This window comes from Oryctolagus cuniculus, chromosome 11 (assembly GCF_964237555.1).
Source record: "Oryctolagus cuniculus chromosome 11, mOryCun1.1, whole genome shotgun sequence".
NCBI classification, from domain to species: domain Eukaryota; kingdom Metazoa; phylum Chordata; class Mammalia; order Lagomorpha; family Leporidae; genus Oryctolagus; species Oryctolagus cuniculus.
The window spans coordinates 78,916,056-78,928,988 of NC_091442.1; the positions used below are offsets into that span (position 1 = coordinate 78,916,056).

The 12,933-nt window shown below is 36.6% G+C and overlaps 1 protein-coding gene across 10 annotated transcripts in view; it reads right to left on the minus strand.

The window, feature by feature from the left end:
- OSBPL8 (oxysterol binding protein like 8) overlaps positions 1-12,933 on the minus strand; it is a 197,968-nt gene that overhangs the window by 81,208 nt on the left and 103,827 nt on the right. For 6 of the 10 annotated variants that reach the window (XM_051846453.2, XM_070052652.1, XM_051846457.2 and 3 more), the window contains one exon: positions 11,219-11,356. In XM_051846453.2, the coding sequence (XP_051702413.1) occupies positions 11,219-11,356 (138 nt within the window). The remainder of the gene's footprint in view (positions 1-11,218; positions 11,357-12,933) is intronic. The other 4 variants (XM_051846454.2, XM_070052653.1, XM_051846458.2 and 1 more) reach the window with 1 other exon arrangement.

Consider the following 12,933-nt stretch of genomic DNA (forward strand, 5'->3'; position numbering starts at 1 on the left):
ATCTGGTAACAGGCCCACTGACCGCAGTTCTGATGGCAATTACTGAAATAGTCCTGTGATGAAGTTCCAGTCCTGCTCTACCACAGTCCCAGAGGTAATCCTACATGCCTGGTTGACTCATCCAGAGATCCAACAAGAGAGCTATGTTCATCAGCATGTGTGGTAACAGACCTCCCTTCTGTGGACCCAAATAAGGCTCTACAAGTAGCATCATAACATGACTACCACTGTTCAGCCAAAGTTCCAGAAGCAGTCTTGTCTGCCTGTGAACCTAACAGGAATCATGCCCATTTGTGTGCCAGGTAGCAAACATGCCAACTGAAGGGTTGACTACGGACCAACCACATGTCTCAGCTCTAGTCCCATTCCATCCCAAGTGCCATTGATCCAGGAAAACAGCAGAAGAAATCTTCACTTGTCAAATATAGACTATAAAAGATGGAAGAGGCTTTTGCTATTTTCAAGTACAGACACCAAAGTAACTACATGAAACACATAAAATCAGGGGGAAAAATATCACCAAATAGGAGCCAGTGTGTGGCATAGCAGGTTAAGCTGCAACCTGTGAGACCAGCATCCCATATTGAAGTGCTGATTCAAGTCCTGGCTGCTCCACTTCTGATCCAGCTCCTTTCTAATGCACCTGGTAAAGCAGCATAAGATGGCCCAAGTGCTTGGGCCCCTGCCACCCATGTTGGAGACCTGAATGGAGTTCAAGATCCTGACCTAAGCCTGGCACAGCCCCAGTTGTGGCCATCTGGAGACAGAATCTGTGGACAGCAGATCCACCCACCACTGCCCTGTCTCTCCCTCTTTGTCACTCTGTCTTTCAAATCAATAAAATACTGAAAAAAAAAAACCCACATTAATCAAACAATGACCTAATCCTGAAGAAATGGATATTCTTAAACTGCTTGACAAAGAATTCAAAAGAATGGTCTTAAAGAAGCTTAATGAAATACAAGAGAACACAAAGAAACTTAAAAAATTACCAAAAGAATAACAAATGAACAAATGAAAAGTATGATAAAGAAATAAAAAACATAAAAAGAACTAAACAGAAGTCCTGGAGCTGAAAAATATAATAAATTAAATGAAAAGTCAATTAAGTCCTTCAAAACCAGACCGAATCACGCAGAAGAAAACATCAATGAACATGATAAAGAACCATTTGATATTAGCCAGAGAAAGGAACAACAAAAAGAATGAAAGACAGTAAAGATGCATATGGGACTTACATAGGCTGCCATTAAGCAAATCAATATACATATTATGGAAGGTTCAGAAGAAAAAAAAAAAGAAATATTTTTAAAAGAAATAATGATAATGTTCTACTCTGGAGGGAGAAAGGAACATGCAGATTCATAAAGTCCAAAGAACTTTAAGTGTATTAAACATAAAGAGATCCTTATATTATAATTAAACTGTCAAAAATCAAAAATAAAGAGAATTATGAAAGTAACATGAGAAAAAGGACTTGTCACAAACAATGAAGCGCCTATAAAAGTAAAAGCTCTATCATTATAATACATTAATTAATTTTACTTAACCAGTTTTAAACTGTAAACTGTCAACAGTGCCTGGACTCTAGTTTGTCTTTAATTTTTCTATATTGAGGCCTGCAGATTTAAGTTATTAATTTTATTATTGTGTGGTATTTTATTATATTAAAATTTTGTAATATTTACTCAATTCCATTCATAATGGATATTTGGGGATTTTCCAGTTTTTTTTCCCCCTATCACAAACAATTGTGCTGATATATATGTGTGAGAGTATAACTGGGTCTATAATATGAGAAGTATAAAAGCTATGGATTAGTGGGTGCTTATCTTCAACTTTACTATGGAATGCCAAATCATTTCCCAAAAATGGTTCTACCAATATATGCTTCCATCAGTAGTTAGAGTTCCTATTGTTTTACATCCTTTCCAACAACTGTGAATAATTGTCAGACTTTAAAATGTTTGATTTTGTAGGTAAAAAAGCAACTCAATGTGGTATTATTTATCTTTGAAGAATTCTTATAATGTTGAACGTTTTTTGACACTTATTAGCCATTCAAGTTACTTCTTCTATTAAGTATCTATGAAATACCTATTCATATCTTTAGATATCTGATGGGTTTTTATCTTTTTGTTTAGCCAAGAGAATACTTTACTTGCTCTGGGTATCAATCCTTTATCATTCACATGTGCTGTAATTCATTTCTTCATTCTTTTTATAGTTCTCTTTTGAAGAATGGATATTCTTAATTTCAATGACCCTGTCAGTCTTCTTTTCAGTTCAGTGGGCTTTTTTCATTTATTCACTTAGATTTTTGTTTTGTTTTGTTGGTCTTGTTAAAGAAATTCTTCCTTATTTCAAATTTATAAAAATATTTTTCTCTATTTTTCATCAAGATGATGCTGAAGGTGAACAAAGAAGCTCCCTCCCCTACCAAAGCCAAAGTCAGATCAAAGGTATTAAAGATTCAGAAAGAAGTACTGAAAGGTGTCCACAGCCACCCACCCACCCACCCACACACACACATGCACATCACTCAAATTTCAGCAGCCCAAGATACTCTGGCTTTGGAGACAGCCCAAATATCCTCAGAAGAGTGTACCCAGAATAAACAAGCTTGACCAAGTTCCCCCAAGCACTGACTCAGCCACAAAAAGGACAGAAGACAGCACTTATGTTCACTATGGATATCAAGATCAACAAGCACTATTATCAAACTGGTTGTAAAGAAATCCTATGACATTAATGTGGCCAAGATCGATACCCTTATGAAGCCTGATGGAAAGAAGGTCGCATATGTTCAACAGGCTCCTGATTATGATGATTTAGATGTTGCTAACAACATTGGGATCATCTAAACTGAGACCATATGGCTAATTCTAAATACATGTTTCTTTGCCAAAAAATATATTTTTCCTATAAGTTTTAAAGTTTAATTTTCCACATTTGAACCATCTGGAATTGAATTTGTATATAATGGGAGAGAAGGATCTATTTTTATTTTGTATCATATATATAACTAATTTTCTCCAAAACATTCATTGAGAAATGCCTATTATTGAGTTTCCATACATAATTGACACTGTTAATTCTCTGTTGTATTTTATTGGTTTCTACGTTTTTTATTGGTTTCTATGTTTCTTTGAGTACTAACACCTGCTGTCTCATTTTGTAGCGCATTATGGTAAGAATTAAGCAACATGTAAAAGGCTCAGCTTCCTCAGAAATGTTTGACTCTTCTTTGCCCTCTGATCTCCCTTGAGAGTTTAAAATGACCTTATCAAGTACCTTGAAAAATACCCTGCTAAGATATGAATTTGAGGGAACAGCATTGTGGTCTGACAGGTGAAGCCACCACCTGAAATGCTAGCATCCCATATGGGCACCAGTTCATGTCCAGCTGCTCCACTTTCAATCCAGTTCCCTGCTAATGGCCTGGGGAAAGCAGCAGATGATGGCCCAAGCCTTTGGCTCCTGCCACCTATGTGGGAGACCCAGATGAAGCTCCTGGCTTTGGCCTGGCACAGTACTGACCATTGCAGTCACTTGGGTAGTCAAACAGCAGATTCAAGATATCTCTCTCTCTCAATCTCTCCTCTCTATGAAACTCTTTGAAAATAAATAAACAAAACTGAAAATAGAACTTTGTAAAAATTAAGAGTGGGAATGGGAGAGGGAGGAGGAAAAAAGGTTGGAACGTGGGCAGGAGGGAAGGTAGAGAGGGAAGTATTACTACTGTGTTCCTAATCCGTATATATGAAATAAATGAAACTTGTATAACTTAAATAAAGTTTAAGAAAAATGATATAGATTTGAAATACACTGAAGCCACAACATCAATTTGAGAAGTAGCATCCAAATAATGAATTTTTCTGTCATAAACATGGTCTTTTTCTTTATTTATGATGATCTTAAGTGTTATACCTCATGGCCGGCGCTGCGGCTCACTTGGCTAATCCTCTGCCTGCGGCGCTGGCACCCCGGGTTCTCGTCCGGTTGGGGCGCCAGATTCTGTCCTGGTTGCTCCTCTTCCAGCCCAGCTCTCTGCTGTGGCCCGGGAAGGCAGTGGAGGATGGCTCAAGTTCTTGGGCCCTGCACCCACATGGGTGACCAGGAGGAAGCACCTGGCTTCTGGCCTTGGATCGGCGCAATGCGCTGGCCATAGTGGCCATTGGGGGGGAGGGGGCGCGTCAACCAACGGAAAGGAAGACCTTTCTCTCTGTCTCTCACTGTCTAAATCTGCCTGTCAAAAAAAAAGAGAGTATATTAAGTGTTATAACTCACTACTTAAAGATAATTTATATGTCTTCCTAGATTGATTGTTGTGTACTTATTTTTGATAGTATTTTCTGAATTGCATTTTTCTATTTGATACTGATACACAGAACTGTAGTTAACATATATATAGTAATTTCCTAATGATTTTAATAATTAATCTGACAAGTGTGGAGATCCATGCAGGTAATTATACCAGCTACAAATAAAAAAAAATCCATTTATAAAACCAGCTTTGGGGGGGGGGGCAATGTTGTGGCATAGTATGAGAAGCCACCGTCTGCAGTGCCAGCATCCCATATGGGTGCTGGTTCGAGACTTGGCTGCTCCACTTCTGATCCAGCTCTCTGCTATGGCCTGAGAAAGCAGTAGAAGATGGCCCAAGTCCTTGGACCCCTGCACCCGCATGGGAGACCTGGAAGAAGCTCCTGACTCCTGGTTTCAGATCAGCGCAGCTCCAGCCGTTGCAGCCAATTGGGGAGTAAACCATCAGATGGAAGACCTCTTTCTTTCTCTCTCTCTCTTTTTTTTTCTATTTTGAATTTAAATAACAGCCTCTGAATAAGGGGAAAAAAATCTGGAAAACATAACCTTTGGAATAATCTAACCTGTTGCCATAATCTAAGCATGTAACAGATTATTTGATGTGTGTGGGCATAGTGAGGAAAGAGTCACTCCAGCTCTTAAAAAAAATCATAAACTGATGGAAGGAAATCATATTGTAAAAAAGAATTGTTTTGAAGGGATGATGACCTATGCTAAATGAGTATGAATCAATATGTATGGAGGAGAAAGCCAAAAGAGGAAAAATGAGAATAGATGAAATTCTTTAATTAATGGTGAGCAGTGTAATTCCCTTATTAAGCATGGAACTCAGTGACCTCTCACTTGCTTTGAAAAACTGCCACCTGAAGAGACCACACTATACCAATACCTACTACAACAGCAGTGATATAGAAATTTGGAAAACTGAGATAACAACATAACCTAAGAAAGTGTTATAAAGGAAAAGACATTTAAATCACATCTTCAAGAATGACAGTACCTGGACAAGCAAGGAGAGGGAGAAGGACAGTCCACAGTGGAGGAACAGAATAAATAAAACTACAATATGGCTAATGAAGGAAGCATCTAACTTGGTTCATGACTGGGGAAATAAAAGACAAAATTGGAAGAGAAGAGTAAAATCATACACATGAGAGGTCTTCAGGAAGTTCATGGAAAGTATGTATAAAAAACTATGTATGGATTTCATTGTGGGAGGGAAACAAACTTATTTCTTATCTCAAAACAAACATGTTTTGTAAAATTTTTGAAGTGCCCTCATTGTAAGAGCCTTGACTTCCACATTATGGAAACTATAATTTGTGCTCTCAACAGTTGGTTTCCAAATACGGTCTAAGTGTTGCTACATCAAGAACATTTAGCGATCTCTATAAACATCCACATTACTGAACTTCACCTAGAGATTCTGAAAGGGTGGAGCAGAATCTGTTTCAGCTCCCAGGAGATTCCCAGATATAGCCAGATTTAAGTACCCACCTCTCTAGGCAACGGGAAGCCACTGCCTGTTTGAGAATAGAAGCGACATAAATATAGGCATCTTGCTAAGTTTTTCAGTTACAGGCTTGAATTTTAAAAAGTAGTATCTTCAGTTACAATTTTCTATTTCTCTTTACTCATGTTATTTCCCTCAGATATCTACTTCGCAGGATCTATACGTCCTCTGGTCATCTACATCGCAAGAATCTCAACCCATAACAACCTCACCTTACTATGTGACAATAATATTTTATTTGGTTGTTTTGTTAAGAAATATAGCCTCATATATTGAAAGGCAAAGACCAAATGGCAGGTAGGAGGCTGTGCTGCTAGGCAATGTAGGTGTAGAATGATGAAGACCTAGACTAAGATGGTAATAGTAAGAATGAAAATAAAGATAGAAATCAGAGTCTTGACATTAAAAAAACTTCTAGAAGAAATCACAGGAAATATTCTTTGCAACTTTAGGGCAGACACAGATTTCTTTAGTAATAAAAATACATAAAGCTTGACTCATAAAAATTGATAAATTGAGCCTTATCAAAATTAAAAACATCTGATCTTTAGAAGAAATATTAAGACAAAGGAAAGGTATATCAAGATTGAAAGAAAATATTCCTACACAGCTATTAAAGACACCACTAAAATATATTAAGGAACTATTAAGGTTCAACAGTAAAACAAGCCAATTTTTTGCAAGTAGGAAAAATAACTGATACTTCACAAAAGATTCATAAGTAACCAATAAGTACATGAAGACGCTCAACATCTTTAGTCATCAAGGAAATGCAAATTAAGACCACAATGTGATATTATTACACATCCATCAGAAGAGCTAAAATAAAAAAGATCAAGGATATAGAAGAACTGAACCTCTCACACACTGATAGTATGAATGTGAAAACTGCCCAATGGCTTTGGAAAGTGGCTTGGCCATTTATTATAAAACAAATGCTTACCATGACTATACTTCTAGGTACTACCCAAAAGAAATTTTAAAATATGTCCACACAAGGCACAATACACATAATGGGATTACATAAAAGACACAGGAACCAAGGTAAAGTTTGGAAAATTTGACCCTCAAAAAAACAAAACTAAGTTGATTGAAATTTTAAAGTAAGAAATAAACTCAAGTTATATCAAAGTTTGTGTTGAGCTTAGCAACTGATCAGTTACCTCATTTGTAAAATACAGAGAACAAGGAGTTAAACACTACAAGGTTTTTGTATGAACTCCTGAGGACGGACCCAAGTTGTGGTGCTACAGGTTAAGCCACCATCTCTGATGCTGGCATTCCTTATCAGAGCACCAGTTCAAGACTATTGAGGTAATTTGGGGAGTGAACCAGCAGATGGAAGATCTTTTTATCTCTGTCTTTCCCTCTCTGTTACTCTGCCATTCAAATAAATAAATAAATCTTTTTTGTTTGTTTTCAAATAATTCCTCAGGTCTAAATACAAAATTTGTTTGTTTCATCTATCTTATACACATAGCCTAAAGATACTTTTTATACAGTATTTTTAGTGTGCCTATCTTTTGATTGTGAACCATCATATGAGTTCAGCTATTGAATTTTTCACTTGTTATATCATGTCAGCACTCAAAAAAGTTTTGCACTTCAGATGTTCAGATTAGGGATGTTCAATCTGTATTTTCCACTTAATATTCATTTGAAAAAGAAGTTATAGAAGTATGAATTTAGCCTAGTGATGAAGACACCATATTTCACATTGGAGTACTTTGGTTTGATTCCTGGATCTGGCTCCTGACTCCAGTTTCCTGCTAATGCAGACTCTGGGAGGCAGCAGGAATAGTTCAAATAGTTGGATTTCTGTCATGCATGTAGAAGACCTGGATTGTGTTCCTGGATCCTGGCTTCAGCCCTAGTCCCACTACAGCCATGTAGACTTTTGTGGAGTAAACTATAAGACAGGAGCTCTAGTTGTCTCTCTGCCAAATACGTAAAAGATAAATATTGTTCAAAAGAATGGTTTTGTTTCAAAAGAAAGTTACAAAAATCTAATCTCAAAGGATAATTCCTAAAGTTACACCACCAAACTTGACTAATTAAACAGACCTTATAAGATGATAGTTAAGATTCTAAAATTTAATTTTAAAAAATTTGATAACCAATGTACAGTCATTCCCTCTTTATCCACAGGGGATACATTTTGAGATCCCCAGTGGATGCCTGAAACCACAAATAGTACCAAGCCTTATATACACTGTATTTTCCTCTCCATACATACCTACATTGAAGTTTAAATTATAAATTAAGCACAGTGAGAGATTAATAATAACTAGTAATAAAACAGAGTAACAATATACTGTAATAAAACTTATGTGAATGTGGTCTCTTTCTCTCTCCCTCTCTCAATTGCTGCAGGGAGGGTCACATATCCAAAGTGAATAGGTAGAACAGAGGAATGATTCATGCCTCTGGTGGATTGGAGTAAGATCTCATTATGCTACTCAGAATTGAAAATTTAGGGACTGCTCGTTTCTTGAACTTTTCATTTAATATTCTTGGACCACGAGTAACTGGAACTCCAGAAAAAGAAACTACAGACAATGGGTTAGCACTGCAATATTAACTTTCAAACACCAAATTTAAGTTCTCAGTTTTCAAAGCAGAAGTCTTTCCACGTGGCTATAAGTAGTATGACAGAGAGTTTGAAATATTTAATTAGATAAACTCTAGTTGAGGAGCAAAATCCACTGTACAAAACTGATAAAGTATGAATTAAAAAATGTGAATCATGAAGCTTTGGGAATCCTCAAGATTCTTTTAAGAGTTCCAGCAGGACCAAAATTAGTTTCCTACCACTTTTTCCTTATGTTGACATTTTCATTGATAGTACAAAAAAAAAATGTTGGATAAAACTGTTGGCATCTTAGCACAAATCAAGGCAGAGGCACCAAACTGTAACAGTGGTCACTGAATTCTACAGTTATGCACTCATAGTACAAGAATACCAGTTTCACTTACAAATATCCTTGAAGAAGAAATATAAATTATTAATCTTGAACTTCTAGTACACATGGTTTTAATACTCTGTGTGACAAAATGAGAAATATGCATAGATCACTTCTCTGTATTTTATTTTTTAGTGTGTCAGCACTTGGAATATCTGCAAAGTGGGTGAACAAATATTTTTCAAATGACAATTGTACAATGTTACAAAATCATGCATGACAAAAGAGCCATTAAAAATTTAAGACCAATGTATTTTAATTTAACAGGATATGGAAAGTGTACTGATACATTCTGAGATTCCACATCACAACTGGTATTTAAAAAACGACTACCTGGTGTCAGCCATGTGGCATAGCCAGAAAAGCCACTGCCTGTGACTCCAGAATCCCATATGGCCACCATCCATTCCAATCCAGCTCCCTACTAATGCACCTGGGAAAGCAGCAGAAGATATTCCAATGCGTGGGCCCCTGTACCCATGTGGGAGATCCAGAGAAGCTCCTGGTTCCTGGTTTCAGTCTGGCCCAGCCCTAGCAGTTGCAGCCATTTGGGGAATGAACCAATGGATAGAAGATATCTCTGTCTCTTTCTCTTTCTCTGTAACTCTGCCTTTCAAATATATAAAAATCTTGAAACAAACAAATGAAAAATAACTATTGCTTGCCAAGTTTTGATCTACTGTCAAAGAAAAAAATGTCTACAGTTGTGTATAAAAGACATATAGCACCAAATTTTATTCATATACTTCATTTGAATCATCTATATACAACAGATTGATTGCAGAAACATGTAAATATACCCTGGACTAAAAACAGTCCAGACTAAAACCATTCCACAGCTCCTTTCCAGCACGTACAAACTGTAGTACCTTCCTATCATGTACACACTCAACAGAAGAGCATGAAAGCCCCTTGTAAGAAATATTTACCAACAACGACAAGATCTAGGCTTAGATAAAAACAAGCTAGAAAGGACTTCAGGGCAACTGCCCCAACTTTCACAGTAACTAAAGTGTAACCACTACTTTTGTTCCTTGGAAATAACATGAAGGATATAGAAGCACCCCTACAGTGTGAGATCTCAGCGCATTGGTCTTTCTATTAGGCACTCTGTTCAGAGTCTTTCTTCTAAAATAAAATTTCACTTCTACTTAAAAAATAATACAACTGTCTTATTACAATAGACATTAAAGAGATTTGCAAAAACTATCAAACAGTAATTTTCAATTACTGGAGACACTTTTGGATGTCACAACTGGGAAAAGTGGTATTAGTATTAGTGGGTATAGTTTAAGATATTGCTAAATATCTTATAATGTATAGGACAATACCGCACAACAAAGATTTATCAGAGCTAAAATGTTAATTCCAAGACTGAGAAATCCTGAAATAAAATAACACCGTCCTTCTCAATTTTGAGGAGGGAACAATAATTTTTAATAAAAATATTTCTGATCCAGCAACTCCACTACCAGGAATATATTCAAAGGAAAAGAAACTACTATTAAAAGAGGTATTTGCACCTCAAGTTTACTACACCATTATTCACAATAGCCCACATATGGAATTAACGTAGGTGTCCATAAACAGAAAAGGGAAAGAAATCCTGTCATTTGCAACAATGTGGATGAACCTACACAAAAATTATGTCATATAAAATAAGCCAGGCACAGAAATACAAGATTTCACTTATATGTGGGAGCTTAAAAAGTTAATCTCACAGAAGTATAGAAAATAGTGGTTACCAGGGACTGGGATGGAGTCGGGGAACAGAAAGAGAATGATGAACAAGTACAAGGGGTGCTACAAGATAGGCAGAATAACTTCTAATAGTTTACTGCACAGTAGGGTAACTACGGTTGACAACAACTAATTATATACTTCAAAATAGCTACCAGCCAGGATTTTGAATTTTCAACACAAGGAGATGATAAATGTGTAACGTGACAGAACAAATGATATTCATATGAACAGATAATAAAAGTTCATCATTATAAATATAGTAAGCTTCTTAAAATATTCTTAGTTTTAATTTACAATAAATATCAATAGATAAAATTTATATAAACAGAAACTCTCCAGCATCTTCAGTAATTTTTTCAAGAGTATAAAGGAGCCGCAATATCAGAAAAGTTTAAGAATTACTGAATTAGAGAATGGTATGACTAACAAAGTATATTAGTGAAGATAAGAGAAAGTCAAGAATACTAAAATAAAATGTACTCATTTCAAGAGTATTATAGATAACGCAAACAAAACAAAATAAGAACCATATAAAATTGAACAGTTAAAAAACTTAGAAAAAAAACCACTAAAATAGTTCCAAATGTCACTCTCCTTTCAAACAATAAAACACTAAAAACAGTTCCGAATGTCACTCTCCTTTGAAACAAACATTAAAACCACAGTTTCTTACCCTGGCTATGCGGACTTGCTGGACTAAGAGATGGCTGATGCAAATCTTTGGTTGGTGTTGGATAAGATTCTTTCCCTTGGCGCTGACTCATTTTTCCTGGTGTCAGAAGCTGAGATTCGTCACTGTTTGCTACAATAGCTCAAGGAAAGAAGAGAAAAATAATTAGTACTAGAGTCATACATGTACATAGAAACATAGAATACAATTAGGACTGCAATTGCTTTGGTAGTAATATTCATTTTACCAATGCAATAATTTAATAAATTATCAAAATCATTTTGTTTTCATATTGGTTTACTATCAACCCAAGAGGAACTGACAGGTACATGTGAGTCAAATACACAAATTATAAACATTATGAAAGTGAAAATATATATTCAACTGATAATGCAAAGCACTGCAATTTACTACGTGCTTTTCACTTTTATTAACTCTTTCCATTTGCCAATAGAATTAGCAAAAGATAAATCATTTCACAGAAATACTAATTATGAGCAGTATAATATTTACAAGAATTTCTAATGTAGTTTCTAATTTTTGTAGAAAGTAATATGATTGCTGTTTTAGAGATGGGGAAACCGGAGGACAGAAACTGCTTTGCCTAAGGCTAAGTAGTAGTAGCTTTAAATTAAAGCCTCAATTTAAATAATTCTTGGAGGCTGCTTTTTACCTATTTGACCAAGCTACTGATAATACAGCACAGCAATGCTCAGTTTAATAGAGGACAGAAAAGAAAAAACACTAAATGAGGAAAAAGGACAAACACTTTATGTTTCTGTGCATTTGGCCTGCAAAAGTAAGTTTCACCTTTTAAAAGAATGATTTGGTCTTCACTCTAACTTTCCAAGTTAAAAAAAAAAAGAACATATTTTTATTATGTCTTTTTCATTTTTTTATTTATTTGAAGGAAGGAGAGGGAGGGAAAGATGGGGGTTAGACACACACCCAGAGGGAGAGAGCGAGAGAGAGCGAGAGAGAAGAGGAGAGAGAGAAGAGAGAAGAGGGGAGAAGAGGGGAAGAGAGGGGAGGAGAGGGGGGAGAGGGGGGAGAGGGGAGGGGGGAGAGGGGAGAGGGAAGAGGGGAGAGGGAAGAGGGGAGAGGGAAGAGGGGAGAGGGAAGAGGGGAGAGGGAAGAGGGGAGAGGGAAGAGAAGGAGGAGAGAAGAGGGAAGAGAAGGAGGAGAGAAGAGAGAAGAGAAGGAGGAGAAAGAAGAGAAGGAGGAGAAAAGAGAAGAGAGAAGAGAAGGAGGAGAGAAGAGAGAAGGAGGGGAGAAGAAAGAAGAGAGAAGAGAGAAGAGAGAAGAGAGAAGAGAGAAGAGAGAAGAGAGAAGAGAGAAGAGAAGGAGGGGAGAGGGGAGAGGGGAGAGGAGAAAGAGAAAAACTTTCATTAACTGTTTCATGCTCAAATGCCTACAACAGCCAAAGCTGAACTGGGGCTGGAGCCAGGAGCTAGGAGCAAGGAGCTGGGTCTCCCATATGGGTGCCAGGAACCCAATTACTTGAGCTTTTGCAACTGCTTCCCAAAGTTTGCATTGGTGGGAAGCTAGAGTTAGGAGCCTGAGCTGGGAATCCAATCCAAGCAGTCTAATAAAGAAGATGGACATCTGAACTACTAGGTTAATGCCTGCTCCCATCACCGTATCTTTTTAAGGCACACTGTTTTAGTACATTTTCCATTATGATAAAGCCTTCAAAATTATATTTTTGCTTCCTATAT